Source organism: Gavia stellata, chromosome 11, assembly GCF_030936135.1.
Source record: "Gavia stellata isolate bGavSte3 chromosome 11, bGavSte3.hap2, whole genome shotgun sequence".
Lineage (NCBI taxonomy): Eukaryota > Metazoa > Chordata > Aves > Gaviiformes > Gaviidae > Gavia > Gavia stellata.
This window is the reverse complement of record NC_082604.1, coordinates 24,202,341-24,222,828: the sequence shown is the minus strand read 5'-3', so window position 1 is coordinate 24,222,828 and position 20,488 is coordinate 24,202,341. Positions and strand designations below refer to the sequence as shown.

Below are 20,488 nucleotides of genomic sequence, written 5' to 3'. Positions count from 1 at the left end.
TTTGAAATCTCTCGTGTGAATTTATGCATACAACATAGTTTTTCCATTTTCTATATATTGTCTATATTTATTTGGCTGTATACTTCTACTTGTGAGACATAACTGAAATAAATACACATGAAGAGTAACTTAATTGATAGCCAAAGGGGAAAAGTCCGCCTGGATGATCACTTTTAAAATAATCTAGATTTAATTTAAAAATATCTAGTTTAAGGTTTTCCTGCAACCCTTGTGTTTGTCTGATTTTTTCTCTTGGAGTAGTCTGCTGTGCTCCAGCAGAAGAGCTCTCTTAAAATGCCAAGAAAATCAGTGAAGTCAGGGCTGCGCCACATCCAGTCTGTCAGCCCGAGAGCGCCTTGAAACTGGGAACAGCAAATGATGGAGTCTTCCCCCAAACTGTGAAAAAGTCCGTAACAGGAGGCCATGCAAATAAGCATCAGTTGTCCCACCCTCCTGGTAAATCCAACTCACCGAACAAAGCCCTACAATAAGCTTCTGCTTGGTATTTGTAAGCTTCTAACCATAGCTGCTGCTATATATTTACCGTCTCTGTTTCTTCGTGAATTATTTGGGGATTTATTGATCGATACCTGACTAACACAGCCATACTTGACAAACATGGCCATACAGGTAATTGGGGTGAGACTTAAAAGTAATCTGGGAACAGCTGATAATTTTGATTCGTGCTGCTAAGATGACAGTGTGTTTAGAATAGCCAAGAAAAAGAATGTGTCAGAAGCAACAAGCAGCAAAGCTGTTTAAACTCGCACTTTTTGTGGATGTGTATCGATTCAAGCCTGCTAATAGTGAAAAATTTGATGGTGCTGTGTGACTGCTTCCAAAATTGCAGAATAACCTGGAAAAACTAGAAAATATGTATATATAATCTGTAGAGAATAGGAGTCTTTATTTACAAAACCACTTAGCCGAAAAACTCTTAAGAGGCAAATAGGAATGTGTGAATTCAGAGTAAAACTTAGAGCACAGTGAGGGAGAACTGGAGGCGACGGCTTCGTCTGCATGAATTTCTTAACTGAGATCGTGATGCGTTTTATAGCGTATCATTTCACATCTGGTTGGGGGGATGTGTGTTTGTGGCATGGTAGCTGGTGTGCTTATTTTGGGTGTTCAGATGTCGGCGCAATCCAGCCAGCCAGCTCCTGGCAAGCTGCCGTCACCGAAACAGTCGCGCTGCCGCGGTGCCTGCCAGGGCACGGGGCTTTAGGAGCCCTGTACACAGCTGGAGCAGACACTTGCACAGCCTAAATCCTGCTTGCCGCAGAAAACGGCGTGCGTCAGTACGTAGTACCGCGGCACGACATAGCAGTTGCTTTCCTTAGGGACTGGGCTTTTCGGAAGCAAAGCGCTGGAGGCTGCCTCGGCGCTGGGAGCCTGGGTAGGAGCTCGCTGCTGGCGGGCGGCGCTGGGTGGTGCCGGCAGTCCCAGTCGCTCCTAGACCGACGCGTTGAAAGGCAGTTTGAGTGCCTGTTTTAATCGCTGGAGGAATATGATCTGCACGGTGGAGTTTGACGGGGCAGTGGAAGATAGGTGTTTCTATTCTTGGATCTGCTGCCCCTGTGTTTAAGTAAATGCTTGTCCTGCTCCTTGTTTCTCGGTAGTAATTTCTTTGAGGGGTGTGTTTGTTGCTCCTTACTGACCACCTCCAAGCGATCTTCCCTATGACTGCACTGAGGTTATTACAGAGTACTGTAAGAAGAGTATTGAAGAAAATGTTCAGTGTACAATGCAAGGACAACTCTACTCTTTTCCCTGAAAAGGTACGAGATAAATCACAGGACACGAGATATTTAAGATATAACAATGTACTTTTCCATCAAAATGTGCCCTCATTGCATGTATTATGCCTGTAACATTTGAGTAAGTGCTCAAGGAAAATTCTGCCATGTGTCAATAACTTACTGCCTCCTTCCAATATTAAAAGAACCAGGTGTTTTCCAAAATGCTGATTCAGCACTGGTGGAAGAAATGGGGTGATAGCACCATCAGTATTACTGAAACAAAGTAAGTAAATGGCTCTGGAATACTTTTGGTTCAGTCACCTCTTCAATTGCGGATCCAGCATGTGCTCCTCTCTGCCACTCTGTACTCTATGCAGCGTGATGATACATTAAAAATACGTTGGTACTTCTATTATGCACCCTTATCCCAGGCTGGCCCTGTAGCATAGCGTCAGGACCTCTTTTTAGTAGGGAAATTACAGTTTCAGATTGGGGATTTAAGTGCATTTCCTCTGGCCTTTTCCATTGACAGCATTGTGCCTTTGTTTTGGTTTTTTATAAAGCAGCCTCGCCATGTAGAAAGAGCTCTAAGCGGAAATCCTGTCCCATTCATGCTGTCCTTTATGAATTTCGGTCTGAGTCACTTCCTTCTCATGAACGCAGTGGTTCACTTCTTGGTCATGTAGTGATTTGGTAGTTTGAGGAGTTTTGCGTGTGGCTGCAAGTACTGTGGGAACACAAGCAGTTTTGAGCATTCTTATAATGCTTTCACCTATTTGCTAATAAAATGTCTCTTTTTTCCTTCAAATCAGATAGAATCTTTTTTTTTTTTTTTTGGATCCTCATTGGAGTTTGAAGAACCTGAGATAGCCAAAACTAAACCACTTCAAATGGGTAAAAGTAGAAAGCGAGAGATGGATTGTTCTGCGCATCCTGTCCGGGAGCTGGGTGGGTGCTGGGACTGGGTGCCAGAATAAACAGACCTAGCCTGGGCAGGGAGGCAGCTCCAGGGGGGTTGCATGCACCTTTATGTAAACGTTGCATAAAGAATATTTTTTGTGGTGATTTGAGAAGATTTGGCCCTACCGGGTCAGAGCAGGGGTCCATCTAGCCCAGTGGTCTGTCTTCAGCAGTCATGATGGAGATGCTGCTGGGGGGGAGCCTGCAAGCCTGGCCCCATCCTGCGCACCGCTCCGTGCTCCAGCACCGGCATCCAGACCCGCCGGGCACAACAGAGGGTTTAGTCCTGCCTAGTCCTTTGGGCACCCGCTTGTCAACCTGTTGTCTGCGAACTTGTCTAACTCTTTGTTTTTTTGAAAAGCAGACGTGCTTTTCAGCTGCCCAAAGTGAGAAACGCTGATTTGGTGTCCACTTTACTTCTCTGAGCAGTTGGTTTCTTGCACGTGGAGTTGGCATACGTTATGGATGGAGAAGAGAGAGAAAAGATTGGAATTATTTAATAGTTCAAAGAGTTGTTGTAGACTATAGGTAGATCATAGACTTTTATAGTACCATTGTCAATGGGTACAACCTGCTTAAAAACTCAAAGATGTTGCTTTCCTATTGTTGAGGCTTTGTAAATCTGATTTTGTGTATTGAAGCAGCCTTCAGGTACTCCCAAAGGTGAAAACCGTTGCCTCAGATGCCTCATATTCCTGCCTGCATTGCTGATGGACATTTCTCAGGGTATATGACTAGCTCTGTGTGCTCATTACTTTGAGGTGAATGTGTCAGAAACATACGGAAGATGGGCTTAGCAAGAGAACTTTCTAACTATGGTTAGAAAGCAATTTGAAAACATTTTAAGAGTACTGAACTGAGCAAACCAGGAGTTCTGAGATGAAGAAGTGAATTTGACTGCTATGGCTAGCCTGGGCTGATGATAGCAAGAACCTAGTGCCAGCGAGTATCCCTGAGCTGTGTGGGATACGCTCTGCAAGCCGTGACAACATGCAGAATAAATCGAGCTGACGCTTTCTTGATACAACCCTGTCCTGTTCTCTCTCTTCTTTATAACATTTAAATATATTTAGGAAAAGTGGTTTTTTCTATTTTTTAATTGTATCTTTTTTTTAAACCAGAGCCTGTGAATTAAAGGGAAATTGAGGGAGCTGTGATTCAATGCAGACAGGAACCAGGCAAAGTTCCTCTACTTACTCATTCTAGATCCTGTCAAGTCTTTTCTATTTTGGTCCTGAGTCTGTTTTGCAAGCTTATTGGCCTGTATATGTATCTGTACCTGTATATCCTATAGATTTAAAAGATTAAAAGAGTAGTTTCACCACTTTTGTCCATGTAAGCAGACAGGCTGAGAAACACTACAGCAATATATGTAACTTCGATGTTCTTCTAGCCAGGAACCGATGAATTGGTATGTGCTAAGAAAGACCTTTGTTATACCAATGTAGAAATGTTCTGCAGACAAAATTTGTCATAAAGAGTTCTGCTGGCATACAAAATACCCCTACTTAAGTGCAGCTTCCCTGGTTTCCCTAAATGTATTTGCTTCTATAAAATAAGGAGATTTAACAAGATTGCCTCTTGAAGACAAGCTGTCAAAACTGACACAGTGATTTTATTAGTAATGTGGAAAAAAACCACTCTGAAGACTAAAATACATCTGTCAGGATATATGAATTTTAGTATTATATCAAGTAATGAAATGTGAAATGTAATATTTACTGGAAATAGAGACATGTTGAATCTTGTGAGTATAGATCAGCATCATATATTAAATCTGAATCGTGTTACTGTTCCTATTGCATTTTTTTAATAGTTTCAGCAACTAATACTACTTGGCTGAGTTGTTTAGACTTATATCTAATTAGAAATATATATTACGTGTTGTGTGCATGCTGTTTTTCTTTAAGTTTTAATAAGTGAGAGGAAATAGGATGCATTAATTAGGGCACTAGTCTGAACTTGAGAAACCATAGTTAATTTGCGACACCAGGGAATTTCCAGTGTGATATTCTCGTGCCTCTACCTTTATCTCTCACATCATGACCGAGCCTGTGGTTTTGTTTGTTTCTGTTTGGAAATATGCCTACTTCTTAAACAGTCTTCATCTTCTAAAATAATAGGCTGTGAAATTGTTCGTCCAGGCAGAAAACAAAACGGTTATGAGTTTCAGATACTTCTGATGTTAACATGCTGAGAATACACCTTTGTGTACCGGAGTCAACTCCATTAGCTGGGCCACACAGATTCTTTACCAAAGAATATTTTACCTAATAGTCACATAAAGTAACCACTTCAGCGAGCGCTATATAGACTGACAAATATGTCAGAAACATATTGGTATTACGCAGAGTTCAAGCAAAGTGCATTCCCAAGTTCATGTTGACTGTATGCATGCAAGAATTTATCCAGATCAGGCTTAATTTATGCCTTTTCTTCAGCAAAAAAATTGCTACGGTGTATATCCAGCACCACCAAGAAAGACACTGTGTCGAGGGAGAGAAACAAATCCCCCTTTCCTCTGCTGTCTTGAAACTTGACTTGCATCATGGGGCTTTGATGGAGAAGGGTAAAAGCTAAACATCACAAGCAGACCAGCGATACTGAAAAGCAAGTCCCTGCCCAGTGCTAACGTGTTCCCTCCCTCAGCCGTTGCTTTGCCCAGCCCCAAACCCAGCAGTGTTCTGCTCTGATCTGCCTGTGGGTAGATCCTTCTAGTGCATCTCGACCAACTCTTTCTCAGAAGTCCGCTGTGTGCAAAAAAAAGGAATTTACAAGCCTATGAAAGCTTGTCTGCGTGTGAAATGTTGGGCGCGTGGAGGTATTTTCCTCCCTACTGCAGGAACAAACCCAAAGTTTACGAGAAGCCTGAATGCCGTGGCAGTCCTACCTTCTTTCAGGTCGTGTTGCTTCATTCTGGGAGGAGGTTGTTTTGTGCTTCATTAGCACAGAGTTCTGCGAACTGGGGGGGCAGGGAAAGAGAAGATATTCACACTCTATTTTTACAAACTTATCTTGAAAGACTAAAGAACCAGCTTCATAACTTAGGCACCAGAAGTTGCTGATAAGAGATTCTCTTCATCAACTAAGTGGGAGCATCACCTCTTAATTTAATTGCACAATATTCTCCCATCGTCAATGTCAGCTACTTTTAAAGGTGAACATTACGTGAAACCAAGTTTGACACGCTTGACTTTTTGTAACTGGAATTGCAAACAAAACATCAGGGCAGCTGTGGATACATGTCATCTGGTGTGGTTATAAGCTGCTCTGAGAGTTGGTCTCCTGGGCATCCACAGCTCTGAGGCATAGATGGGGCAGAAGGGGTGACCACAACTGTGGTTACGTTTCTCAGGCTCCTCACAGAAGCTCAGACAAAATAAACCTCAAGCCAAAGCTCCCTAATCTTCCTAAGTGTGCTAGCCTGCTAGAAACACAGCTCCAAGTCCACCTAGGAAAGTGTAGGGCATATCTAGTAAAGAGTGAGGAAATCTGGCCCCAGGGCTCTCATTTGACCTTATTGGTGACTTTAAAAAACCTTTTGATGGTGGCTGGAGTTTTTCCCCAAGGCTGTTTTTCACAATCCTGATCAACCCTTGTAGACTCTCCTATTCTTCTTCTCATCTGCTTTCATCCACCCCTTGTCTCATATGGCCCGCAGGACCTCCTTGGCGGGGGGAGCTGGATAAGCTATCTGCCCCGTGATTTATCAGGAAGTCGGTGCTGAATGACGTAAGGCACAACCTCTTCCCCCTGAGGATCTTCATATTATCTCAAGAATTTGCGGCTTCTGCTGCAACTGACAGTCAAATCCAGAAGACTGAAATCTGAGACTTTTTCCTAGGAGTTTACGTAATTTATAGATATCCAACCAACAGAAAAAACATATCAAGTACATTTTCACCCTGCTTAAATGCTCAGTGGTTAAATCCCTGTGCTGGGGAGAAGAGTTACACAAAGGTCTGGGAGCTTCAGAGCAAGATAAACAGTATACTCTCACCAGTTAAGAGGAGATAATGTGGACCACCGACAAGGGAAGGGAACCGTGTTTCCCTTACTTGGAAATATCTGGGACATTGAGCCAGGAGGGAGAGGGTATTTATAGGGAAGAGGTAGAATGTGTCCTCCCTCCAGAGTATAAAAAATAAAACACTTTTAAGTCTAATAATTTAATGAGCGACCCGTATTTGTATATCCAGATATTCTGAACAATGTCCCGTCTGTGTATTCATCCGGATTTGCAAAGGCGGCGAAATGAAATTTCGTGTCCTGCTGAAGTTAATGGGATTTGTTTACCGAACTCTCCTGGGCTGTGCTACAAAACCCATCGGTTAGTCTGCCTTTTCTGAGGAAGGGCGGAATTTGATTTCAAAAGTTTTTGTGACCCTTCGGTATATTTTCTTTTATGGGGGCGGGGTGGGAGGGGGAACCCTTTATTTTTAGAAATGCAGGGTGATGCTTTGAGTATTGCAATTAACAGAAGGGATAGGCGCTGTTCTAAAATGAAGCAGCCATTTCCATTTTCTCCAAGGTTTATTATAAAAGATTTTGTCCTGGAGCTTGAGTTTGGTTTGTTGTTTATTTTTTTTCTGTAAGGAGCTGTGCTTAGAAGCAGCTGCTTTGATTTACCGTGATTCATGTGACTTTTGCCGGAATTTCATCTTGGCAATGAAATCCAGATCAAGTTGAAATTCCTGTAGCTTCGTTGAAGCCTTCCCAGTGAACTGTAATCAGGTGGATATTTCTGTGAAATGTTTTAAATATTTGGAAAGATTCTTAGTGGCGAAACTGGTTGTGCAAATATCTGAGACTGTATTTTGCCCTCGTCACATACACGACTGCTGATTGCACATGCAATTCTTCCAGCTCACTAGTAGTTAATTGGTACAGACATTATAGATCAGGTTTTTGAAACATTCTTGCGTGCACCTTTCACATCATGGGCATGGGAGGGCACTGATAACATCGCGTCAGCCTTGTTTAACTTCTGCATTATAGGAATTTAGCACCTGATCTCTGTGAAATGATCTGTTTAATACAATTCTAGCTTACGTAATCACAGTTTATCATTCAGACTTGACTGGAAAACAATTTAGGCTGGGATTAGTCAAGTGAGTTGACTGTCGTCTGTCACGAGGAAGATAACTTATTTCCGTTCTGCTGTCAATCTGTAGGTGTTTGGGTTGATTTAAAGCGGGGAGTGGGAGCTCTTCATCTCCCCATCTCTGAGCTGTAGTGCCTGGGCTGAGCGGAAAGCAAAAAGTGTTCTTTCTTTTCCGGGATTACTGCGGTCTCCTCCACCACTCCTTGCAATCTGATTATCTCAGTTTTCATCTAGAAAAAGAGGTCAATAATTTACATGGGTAACAGAAGAGCTAGGCTGGTGTTCATTCAAAAAATATTGTGACTCTGCAGCTGTTCACTAGGATGACAGTGAAAAATCCCAGTGCAGGCTCCATGAAAGATCTTATTTATAATTATAATTATAATTTGGAGTGATTTCCCCTCGCCCCCCCTTTAGAAAGAAACTTTTTGTGTCGAATCTAACCTCTTTAAATACATGCAGATAGTATAAGTAGTGCCCAGAAATAAAATTTCTGCTTTAACGTAAATGTTAAGGCAAAATCAAGAACAGTGAAAAGATGACATATTTTCTGTCTTTGCCCTGCTTTAGAGAAAGTTTTCCCTGCTTACCTTGTCGTAAAGGATGAATAGCTCACTCTGACTCCGTTCTTGAGTGAAATAGTGGTTATTGCTAAAACCTAGCATCCCAAACCACTTTTCATTACCCGTGGTGAAATCTAAAGAAGACATTTCTTCAGTAATTTCTTCTTTGATTCAAGCGGCGCTGAGGAGCTGTGACTGAGGGCAAAATTTGGCTTATGGTTGTTTTCTGAAAGTTGCTTAGCGATAATGGGCAGCCTTATGCCTTTGCATTGGGGACGCGCTCTGCTGCCTTCGTATCGTTGCAGCAAACTCAGTGGCTTTACAAGGTTCACTGCCAAGGAGGTTGTTAATTTTGGCTGAGGAGCTCCGTTTAATCCCGACCAAGTTTGGAGCTCCTCTGGAGTCTGTTTCAGCTGTGCTGTCTGATTGTTTTCCTGTGCAAATATGCAGTTTTGCAGGTTATTTTGCTAGGTTCTTTTGTTTGATCAGGAAAATGCTATTATTGTGTTTAATGGGCAGATTATCAAAGGCCTTTAGTGGCCTTTTTTTCTATGGTCATATTTTTGAAGGTCAAGAAAAAGTAAGTTTTACTTTGAGTTCAATACTGATGCCATTGTCCCCCTGCATTGGAAATAGTATTTCAGAGAAAAGTATTTCCTGACAGGCATGGGGCAGCGGTCACAGGATTTAGAACCCTGGACTGGTGACACTGGAGACTTGTCAAAGTCTGCGTTTGATGGGGATTGTGCTTTCCACCTCAATTCTTTGAGGGTGCGGGGATCACCTCTGCCATGGGTGGACCTGCTGGCTGTCTCGGGAGGGAGACCAGGGAGTGATGGAGACATGCCCGTGCCGTCTGCTGCTTCTCATGCTGGTGGTGCGATGCGACAGAGCCATCTGTGACCCGCTTGGGAAAAGAAGGCAGTAATTTTCGGTGCTGTCAAACTTGTGCTTTTCATCAGTGTAAGGAGAAGTCGTCGTGCGACTCCTTTCACTGTTTGTACTTGTCGTGCTCAGGCTCTCGCTTCGCCGAGCAGCTGAGGGTCAGTTGCCATGATCGAAGGGAGCCTTTTCTTTCCAAGAGGAAATCTTGCCTCTGTAAGTGCCAGATAACGTCATTTCACAGCTGGCATCAGATGTCCTTTTGAGTCGCTATTGAGGCCTTTCACATGCGTGGGTATCTTGGCCGCCCAGTTGTCCCTCCCCTCCCGCTCCTGCCTTGGGCTGGAGAAGCCTGAAGGGCTTTTCTGGCCGTGTCGCTTGTGGCAGCCCGGGGTCATAATAATAGCAAGGTGGGGAACTTTGCCGAAGTTACTTCTCCTTTTGAATGACCTCGCGGTTCATCAGACTTGGAGGGCTGCCGGAGGCTGCCGTGCCAGGTCCTACCCTGGCTCTTGAATACTAACGAAGGCCGGACAGACGGGCGGTCACAGGCTAAAGCGACAGAGGATGAGGAGCGCTGAGACGGGGGAAGTGTGGAACAGTACGCAAATAAACAAAAGGAATTAAGGGTAAGGCAATGCCACGCACCCCAACTGTTGTAGAAAATCATGAGAGGTTTGAAGAACTTCATTGTATCTAGCAGAAGATTAGCGTTTGTTGGTGAAGTTTGTAGCAGGAATGAAACACCAGATTTTTTTTACCTGGAAAGTGGGAGTCGGGAGCTCCAGAAAAATTTTAGGAGGGCCTTTCAGTCTCCTTGTCAAATCAAAAAAAATTCTTGTTGTTAGAAATGAAAGGCATTAATGGCAACAGCAGGTAGACTGCTTACAAACTCCTGAAAGAACAGGTAGAAAAATATTTTGCAAAGATGTATCAAATCTATGTAGCTCCTATAAATCCAACCAAATCAGAAATGACAGAGAAAAGGAAGAAAGTCAAGAAAGGAGAAAGGTCCTGCTTCTCTAAAAACAAAGAAACACAAATTATTTCACTTACATTATAACAGTTCTCTCAGCAGTCCTTAGGCACCTTCCTGCGCCATAAAGCAAGGCGCAGGAAGGGACAATGATTGATTAAAACAATTCCTTAATTGGAAAGGATTGATTGTGTATCTTTTTTTAACTGTTTATTTCAGTCTCATAGTATCGCACTTGGTGAACTGCAGTGGGCTATGGAGTAGTGCTATCTAATGCTCATATAGAAGGGTCAAGACTAGAGCAGAAAAACTTATTTTCAAAGTCTGTCTGTGTGATCTGACCAGTGGCATTGAGCTGCTGCTCTTTCTGGTGCAAATTCAGCGTGCAACCCATGGAGCAGCGCTGGACGTCCCTCCTACGTATTGGGCCAAAAGGGGAACCTGCTGTAGCTCTGGGCTGAGAAGGGTAGCGCGTTAGAGCAAACCCGAGAGACTCAAGATTTTTAGCCACAAAGATTCAACCTTTTTCATAGCTGTCACACACACGAGCGTTTGCCAGAATGAGGAGGCGTTACGACGGAGCGTATCTCCGCCCGTCTCGCCCGCGTGGATGCTTGCCTGCCCGCCCAAACCGGAGGTGTTGCCCATGCCAACACGACTTAGAAGAGCGCTTTGAAATTACGGCCTGTAGCATTGGAATTACGCTAATAAAAATCAACAGAATTTTAAATAATTATTCTTGGTTAGCTACTTCTGTATGAATCAGCTGTGCCATTTTTAAAAGCTTACTGGACAAAAAGACGGGGAGGTGGCCGCTGCATAGTCTGCCCTTGTTTATTTGCAAAGCTTTTGCTGTCTTCTCAAACCCACGTAGCGTGCGGGCTGCTGTCATATAATAGCAAAAGGGAAGCTGTCAAAAACTTTAAAAAAAATTATTTCGACGCAGAAAATAAGCTAAAGCAAGCGAAAAGTACGAAAGAGAGCCCTCCAAGAAGAGGTCCTGTGTGGAAGTGGTTTGTTTTTCCAGCAGATTCAGCTCGGGCTTTCTCTGTTTCTGTGGGTTATGTCATTGTTTAATTTGGTGTTCCTTCAAAACCAGCCAGCTGCAGCCATATGCAGCGCGTTGCCTCTGTTATCTTCTTTGTGAGATGTACAAAGCGGTTTCTTAAGATGTGAAGTGTATGTGATAGAGATGGGGGGTTGCGGTATTTTACTAAGAAAGCCCTTTTCTGCCTTCTAATGGATCAACTGTGTGTTCACAGTAGGAATTCACTCAGATCTTCAGCCAATAAAGTAGGAGTTGTTATTGCTGCTACTGCTGGAAGACAGCAAAGAAGCAGAGAAAAACAAACCCAACAGGTCACTTACACTCCGTTTGTCCCTTGCATCCAGCGTTTTGCTTCCCTTGTAGGTTACTGCTGATCTTATTTTCCTTGCTCCATCCCGACGAGAAACATACATCAAAACAATATTGGGAGGCAGGGAAGATTGAATGCACCTACGTTTATCTTTAAAACACTTTTTAACAGAAGTGACTTTGTTACGTACATCTGAGTGCTTCCACATCTGCTTGATGTGAAAACATCTGATGCTTATCCATGCGATAGCAGGTATCTGTTGTTAAAGAAGGATGGCTTGAAGCAGAGACGCAAACCATATGATGTGAATTTGCACTCCAGGTATTTTGGAGTATCCTGCCCCATTGCCAGTAGGATACTGAAGCAGTCCAGGTAAAACTATCAGCTTAATAGGTATGGACTATGGCCAGGACACCTTTGAAACATGGCATTAGATGCCTAAACCACAGTGATGTTGAGGCAAACATGTCAGTTTTTCATTGCTTTAAGTCCCAGTGAGTCAGGGTGGCTAGAGATTTTTTTTTTTTTTCTCTTATTTGAGATGTGAAAATGTAAGTTTCTAGAGTATATGTAGGGGCTTTGTTTTGTTTGCCTTCAGTTATTTAGGGAGTGGTTTAATTTTTTGGTACCTACATACAATTTGGTCTTTAAGGTCAAATAATAGAAGATAAGCTCATAGACATCAAGCAAGGCATTTTAGCAGGAGGATTAAGATAGCAACAGTGGGAGGGCTCTTAGAAATGGAAAACTTATGTGAGATGCTCATGCACAGCAATTTTTTAAGAATTAGAACATGTTTCAACCATTAGATCTCTTCTTGAAGTTGGATAACGTCCATCTCTCTACCTTGGACATGGGAGCTGCAGCCGTGTTTTATCGCTGGTGTTTTTATTAGCTTTCATGTAATTAGCAGAAATTTGCAATAGTTAATATTTAGAATTTAAATCTCATCCAGGTATTTGTAGGCTTAATTAATAATCTTCCTCGGTGTATTATATTTTAGCATGGTGTGATGGACTGCTTTGAAGATAAATACTTCTTTCACAAGTTTTGGACTCAAGAGGCTCCCCATTTTGCCCCTTGTGGAAGGGGTGCTGAGAAGAGTTGCGTAAAGCACTGTGTGTTGAGGGTGACACTGGATTTGCTCTTCTCAGTATTACATCTGCTAGCCAGCACATAGCCCTGCCGTTTATCCATGCCCCTGCCCTGCCCTGGGCTGCCTCCCTGACAAGCTCGGAAGATGCATCAAATTGGATTAGGCAGGAATCTGTCCTAGGTCTGATTTTATTCAATATTTTCATTAAGGACTTGAAGGATGGAATAAGGATTGATTCGTATTAAATTATAGTCCATGTCAGGCTCTGATAGGGTTGAGAGTGCTTGGTGGGTTAAGGGGGAGGGAAGGAGGACAGGACAGGAGAAGTAAAATGGCCTCAAAAGAAAAACAGTTTGATCGAGACAAGAGCGAAGTATTACATTTTAGCCAGTCCTTCTCAAACCTGCTGGTTTCTTTTTTTAAAAACTGTGTAATAGTTCTGCACAGTAGGTCTGGGAGGTATAGTAGACTACAAAACCCAAGAGTCAAGTTGCCCTATAGACAAAGAGAAGAAGAAACCTCAAAGCGAGTGGAGTGGCCAGGGCTGGTACCGCGTCTTCAGAAGGATGGAGACCAATTTAAAGAACATTCCAGAGGACATCAGTAAGTGAGGTCTGTGGTCTGGTAAATACCGGTATGGAAGAACTGAGCTTCCTTTGTTTAAAGAGAAAAATGCCATCAAGTATGTGAAAGGTTGAAACAAAGAAAGTGGTGATGAACTCATCCGCGGTGGGTGTGCAGGAAAGAAGTAGCAGGTATGAGGTGCAGCCGGGAAAGTTGAGGAGATAATCTTCCCCATGATGAGGAGAGTTAGATACTGTGGTAGGGTGCCTAGCCGAGGAAGTTTTGAGATGGTTATGAGCACAGGGTGGGAGGTTATTTATTTAATTTTTATTTCTTTTTTAAAAAATGAGCTAGGCAGATGTCTCTGAGGAATGGTTTAGGTATAGATGATCATATCTCAGTGTAGGAGGATGGACTCGACCGTGTCACATCCCCTCCGGTCCTGCTTTCTGTGACTCAGTTGCAGCATGGCATCTGCAGTTGTAGGTTTGTTCTTGTAAAAGGAGTTTTTTAATGTATATTTCTACAATTCTCTGAAATGAAAAAGTCTGTATGTGTTGTTCTTCGTGTCTTAAGCTTTGATATCGGCAGGCAGTTCACAAAGGAGTTGGGCTGTGTTTGGAAGAGTTCATTTTCTTGCGGGTTGTAGGTTGTGCTGTACGTGACTGATAAAAGATCTTTCCTAGCATTAAAGCCGGTCACAGCCCCAATAAATCTGGAACAAATTCTGAGAAAGCATGTCATGTTATGACTGGCATATCTGTGAGCGTGGAGCTCTGCTTGAGAATTAGACTAAAAGTTTGCGAAGTGCTAGTGCTGATGTCATTCCCTTGGAATGGAAAGGCTGTTGAAACAGTAAATACTTTCTGTGGCCAGAAGCTAAGTCTTGAGCTGGACCTTTTCCTCTCTGCAAAGGAAAGAATGCAGAACAAACCTGAAATCTGTATTTGCAATGGGAAAATCTTAATTAGTTTAGAGCTTTTAGCTATTTCAAACCACTTACATACACAGCTGCTGTTCATGCAAACGTGAAAACTATACATGGAAACTTCAAACTTACCTTGAAATGGCAAGTATTTTTCTTCCCTGTTTTTGAAAGCTGTGCTTGGTGTTCAAAATACTGTTGGAAAGCTCTGAAAATTATATTTGTACTGTACGTGCAGAAAGGAACATAGACGCAGGCTAACAGAAGCATATAATAAAAGGCTTTAGTTCAGCAAGACTTAACACTGAAACCCTGTTAGCACCAAACAGCTGCTGGGAAAGTAGTTAATTTTTAGGGGCATTTACTCTTGGTTGTATCTGTGGAGTTTTGGTTATGACCCAAAACTCTGAAAAAAGAGAGATGACCAAAATACAAACTTAGATGTGGTCCAGGTCTTACAGCTGGCTTCACTGCTGTGGAAGGTTAGTGTGAACCATGGGATCCGAATAACCCACAGCCTGGGAATGAGAACCTAATGCTGTAGCTTGGGACAGCTATAATACCTCTTAGACACTGAGCTCTACAGTATAACTCAGATTTTTGTCCTGTCCCTCAGAGGACCCCATTGAGCATTCACAAGGAATTCATCCCCACCCCCAGCTTCCTCCTAGGAGGAAGAGTTTTGCCACAGCAGATGTGGGGAACAGATGTTGAGAGGAAAAGTTATAACGGGACAATGACCTGAAGTGTTAGTTGGGCCCTTCCTCGACGTGACTGAACTTCTGTTCCCGATGGCAAAGGAGGAAAGCGGCGCGTGTCCGCTGCCTGTCTCTGCAAGCCCCAGGGTTAACGTCGGGGGTTGACATACAGAGCTTTTGTGTGTGGGGTCAGACACTCAGTGCTGGGTTAGCTGAGGAAGAGAGGGGAAGGCATAAAGATTTAAAAGCAAATCAGCTGTCTGTTATTTAAGGACAGTTAGTGCTAAGTAGGTGAATCATGCCCAGCCACCCACCACCTTTCCCGAGCAGTTGTAGGTAATTTTTTCTGAATTTTAGTCTCCTGTTTTACATCAAGGCTTCCCCTTTCCTTCCTCCTGTTTTTTCCCACCTTTCCACTACGGCATCTGTGGTGCCTTGGTGATGCTCGTGCTCCTCATCCCTAAATGCTCCAGTGAGTTAATCTAGTAGAAGAGTCCTCAGTGGCTTGATGAGTAACAATAATAAGCTAGGAAAAAAGGCTTTTCACCAATTCTGTATTATCAGTGTAGAGCATATGTTTTTTTTCTCTATCATTTTTCTATTTCAGAAGGATTTCTGCTCTTTTTTTGGCTTGAGAGAAAGACGTTGAGCTTGACACTTAATGTGTTATGAGAGAGGTTGGCAGGTAAGACCAGCTTCCCACTGAGGGAGGGATTCCTGACAGGTCTCCTTCTCCTTAGCTTAGTCTAGCTCGGGAGACTGTGAGTGATTGTGTTTATTACTGAAAGGAGATCAAACACCCACAGAAGCCTGAGAATTTTTTCTCTTGAAATGGGAAACTCAGTATTTGAAACACTATAAGAAGATGACAATTCTGTGAGCTACTTTCTCTCTCCCAAAAAGGTTGGTGTCAGTTTTAAGTTTTTCCATGGGGCAGTTTTGCCCTGGTTCGTGGTTTTTTTCCTAGCTTTCAGGCAGAGGTTGGGCTTGATGGCCTCTCCTGAGGTCCCCTTCCAACCTGAGCTATTCTCTGATGTTGTTATAGGCATCACTCATGCATATTTAGTTCTTTCTGTCTTTAATTTTACATTTGCTCTATTCTCACAGGGCATTACCTATTATTCATGGGGGTATTTTGGTTTGAATTTGGTGTGGAGCTCAAAGGCACACACTGTCCTTTCCACGCGGTACAGTGATTTCAAAGCTTGTGATGAAAGGGCACTTCTTACTATAGACTTTTCTTCCTTTGCCGTTGTTCTTGTAAAATGATTCACAGCATTATCAAGTCAGTGACGTGGGCTACGTCGGCCCTATACGTGTGAAGCGGTTGGTGTGCGTGCCGCGTGTGCAAGTGATCACTTGGAGCTGCCCAGTCTCATGTGTGAACACTCGGGAGGTTCAGCATGGGAGTGTCTGACATACTTGGTCAGCAATGTGCATCCTTCAATGCATCATATTCTTTAGAAAATGTGATGCAGCATCCTTTCGTATATGTATTATTCGTCAACTTTGAATTCAAGTCTTAATCTTTTTGTGCTCACATTGTCACCTTAGGTCTGTGTGTGTCCCATTCCCTCTCTCCTTCTCCCCAAAATCTTTGAAGAAAATTTCTCTTCTTCCACCTCCAGCTTATCTGTATAAACTCTTGGTGACATAAATATCCACGTTGTCCCCATAAATATCCACATGCCCTTAATAACTGAAAGGTACAGTGTAGCTGGTACTCGGAGCCTTCTCCTTGTGAACAAGCTACGTGTTTGGAGAGCTAATATAAAAAATTTCCTTAGTAGGAGATGTCTAATTATTTATTTGCTGGGTATACCCAGCTGCCTTAGGTCTTAAAGTCAGTTCCCACATTTGGAGCAGTTTGAACCTGCAGCCCTGACCTGCAAGGGTCAGAGGACTTAGTTACTGTACAAAGCGATCGTTTTTCACGGGAGAGGGAAGTGAGATTTCTTTGGACTTCAGGGTTTATTTTTCTCTCCTGCTTAGTGTGACACACATAGCATCCTTGCTAGAAAGCAGAGAGAGGAAAGAAAATTCAGTCCACATGTTTGGGATTTAAGGTTGAGAATGATTCACGCTTAGCTTCTGGGGGTTGTAATTAGGGGTGACATAATAACCATAAACTTTCAATAAAATAGTAGCAGCAGTTTTGTTACACTCTGTAGCTGCAGAAGCTGCTTCTGATTAGCATCCCTTCGAGATAAGCCTACAGGACCTCCCCAGTTCCCAGATCTGATCCAGGCTTTTGTGGCGCAGTCCTGCTTCTGCACTGATGCTGCAGGGAACCCTGAATTCTGAAACACCCCAGACTTCGGTGGCATTTTCACTTGGATCAGCATCTCAACCTTTTCCTTAGCCCTTTTAGTCTGTCTGTGTAGTTTTCAAGTCAGTATTACTGTATGCTGGCTAAATCCTGCCAGTTTATGCACTTTATAATATACTCTGAGTTATCTACTATGGAAAAACCCGATCATGCTATCCTCCTCTTCTCCTGAATTATTGCTGCTCCTTTCTTTTCCAAGCGGCTGAGACTAAAAGGAATCCAGGAATGCATGGAGCGGGAGATCTGTCATTCCCACTCTGCACCAAGGTGCATTCTTGTAGGGAGAGATGGGCATTTACACTGGAGTTTCTGCCATCAGCATTCAGCCAATTCTATTTTTTGGCAGCTGAGCACATGGAATTTTTAAAAAGATGTACTTTTTTAAAAGCAGGTCACAGACAAAAATAAAGACACATTCTTGGGCTACAAGAAGTAGGTCAGGCTTTGGGGGAATCATTCGTGAAAGCTGTTGATCTGATCTTACCCGTTTTTCTTCATTAATTTTTTTTGCTTCCTATGCCAAATCTGTATGGTTTTTGTAAAGAGGTCCTGCACATTTTGCCTTAGGTGCGACGTATTCTTCTGCTTTGGTGAGCAAACTTTTTACATTAACATTTAAAAATAAAAAAAAAAAGAAGAAACAAAAAAAACAACCCAGAAAAAATATGTTCCTAGTTTTCCATTAGAGAATACTGTAGTGGAAAGTGAGGCCTCTCTGTGCTGCGGTCCAAAAGGAATAAAGCTGCTTTGTGTCACCTCATTACTCTAAGCTGATGTTTTACCTCAAGACTTTTTTTTGTGGGGGGGTGAGGATGGGGAAAAGGGTGATGGCACTGCTCAGGTGATCGCCTCTGCAGCACTTTCTGCACTCAATTAATCCGTCTAATTTAGGGGAAGGTTTTCGCATCCTGCCCCGGGGTAAAGCTGTGTAGCCCCTGCAAGAGCTGCCGTACCAGGCACAGGGCTCGGGGAGGGGGGACGGGTCGCTGCCAGTCAGGCATCCGAATTAGCCTGGCATGACTTTCTTACCTTGATAGGTGAAGGCGGCTCTTAGAAGAGCTCTGACCATTAAAGGGTAACAGCATTTAAGGACCAGTAGCTGTAGGAGCGTGCCAGGGCTCGGGACGGGCGCCCTGCACACCTCGGCTGGGCTTTCCTACACGGGGCAAGAAGGGTGTTCATCCTGTCCGGTAGCCCGGGGCTCTGGGGAGCAGGCGATAGCCCGGCCCTACAGCCGCTGGAGTAAGGATGTCTTTGGTTAACAAACCAGGATGCGGTTCAGCAGTAAATTGAGCTGTAGAAACCCCTGAGCTTCTTCCACGGCCGAGCTTTGGAAACAGGATTATTTGTTCTGTGAAGGCAAATCCCAATTAATAACATTGTTTGTGGAGGACACCTCTACAAATGATCCCACCTTTCTGAATATCTGCAATTACTGGAAGTTTCATTCCCTTCTTTTTCTCTTTTATAATTTTTTTAATATTAATCCATGTAACCTTAAATTTACAAGAGCAAAACAGCTGATGCTCCTGTGCAGGTAATGTTTCTCTCTCTCCTGTTTACAAATTCCTGAAGAATTATTAACATAGCTGACACCTTTGTTTAATTTTGGTCATTTATTTTTCTTCCTATTTCCACATTCTCTATTTTACAGAATTTGATTCAGAAACAAAAAGGGTTCAAGACATTCTTTCTGGAATGGAGAAACCACAGGTATGTGATCCCAAATTACCACACACACACCCACCAAGCAAATGTGATAAGTAGATTGTTTCACAACATACCGGTGATTTTACAGGGGAGCACCTCTGAATTTTTTCCTTAACAGATTGTTGCCGCTGTATATATCTAACTCATTTTGCCAGGATATCAGTTTGAAGCATGTTTTGTGCTCGTGGGTATTTATGGGCTCTGCCCACTGCGGGAGTCGCACCAGTCGCTGTTGCCAGAGGACAACTCCCGGTATTCGTACTGCGACGGGGAGCCCAGCGCACTGGGGTGATTTACATAGCTCCTACCCCCTCTCCCCTGGGTTTCATGTTATTTGGCATGAGCAATTTATGTCTGTAATCCTGATTAAATTAAGCTAATTCCATTATTCAATGGCAATTACTATATTCTAAGTTTGTCTGAGGCATAAAAGCATGTGAATTGTAGTGGAAATTCAATCACCATGCTGAGTGTGACCACATTCAGGTAAGTTTATTAATAAATGGGGTTGTAAGCCCTTTGAATGGGATGGGTTTTGTAGTTTGGTGTGTCAAATGAAAACCAGAAGGGTATTGCAGATCTAAATGAATGCTCCAAACAAGCACTTGAAGCAGTCCCGAGGCAGAGGGAGACGGCTGAGCTTCAGGAGTTTTCTCTCTTTTGCTCAGTCAGGGCTCAGGCCTTTCTCTGTCCACCTGGAAAGCTAGTAAACAAATAAGCAAATAAAAACCAATTAACAGTTGGAAAGCTCATCTGAAGACTGTGTTCAGTAGTAGCTGGGTAGATGCTGACACAAAGAATCTGCAGTGGGAGCGTGAAGGGATGGCTGTTCCTTACACGCAGAAGTGGCAGAGCTCAGGGAGAGGCAGGTGTGAGCACAGGCTGAGCTTTAGTTTTTAGGCTCTGTTCTTTTGGATGCTTTTGTTTTGAATGAATACGGTCTTAAGGAGGTGTTGGATCCTACTGTCACGGCATCTACGAGAGCAGGGTCAAAGCCAGCCAGAATCTAAAGCAGACCTGCAGAGGTGATAAGTACCAGGAGGCTACAGCCCGCGTTTCTGTTTGCAAGAAGGAAAGTTGCTTTATTTCATGTAGAAACAAGTGGCAATGCTAAGCTGAAGACTTGAGAGAAAAGTTTCTGGGAGATTGGAAAGGAAGAAAGCGCACTTAGCACAGAATTAGGCTAGTTTATTGTACAGTGAGTCAATATTCTTGTATTGAGGACTACCTGGATGTCACTCATCTGGTAAAATGCCACAGCTAGATGCCTTTTACAAAGATCCGGAGAGCTGACATGAAAAATGTGTTGTTTCATACTTATATCTATAGAGGTGAGAAGTTATTTGAGCAGTTTGCAGGATTCTGGGCTCTGAGCAATTAAATTTATGGTAACCAGAGCATTTAAAGCAGAGGGGAGCCAGAAACTAAAAACAGACAAAAATAATTCTCCTTGAATGACTTCAAAAATAGGAAATTATTTTTAAAAAAAACCTAAAACATGACAAATGCTAGTTCAAAAATAATGACATTTAGTGAGAAGATGCTGGGGATTATCTATTATTCTCTCTGTTAAAGTTGACATTT

General features: G+C 43.0%; 1 protein-coding gene across 1 annotated transcript in view; it reads left to right on the top strand.

The window, feature by feature from the left end:
- FNDC3B (fibronectin type III domain containing 3B) overlaps positions 1–20,488 on the top strand; it is a 170,445-nt gene that overhangs the window by 72,794 nt on the left and 77,163 nt on the right. Inside the window, exon 6 of the mRNA XM_059822504.1 lies at positions 18,849–18,907. Coding sequence (XP_059678487.1) covers positions 18,849–18,907 — 59 coding nt within the window. The remainder of the gene's footprint in view (positions 1–18,848; positions 18,908–20,488) is intronic.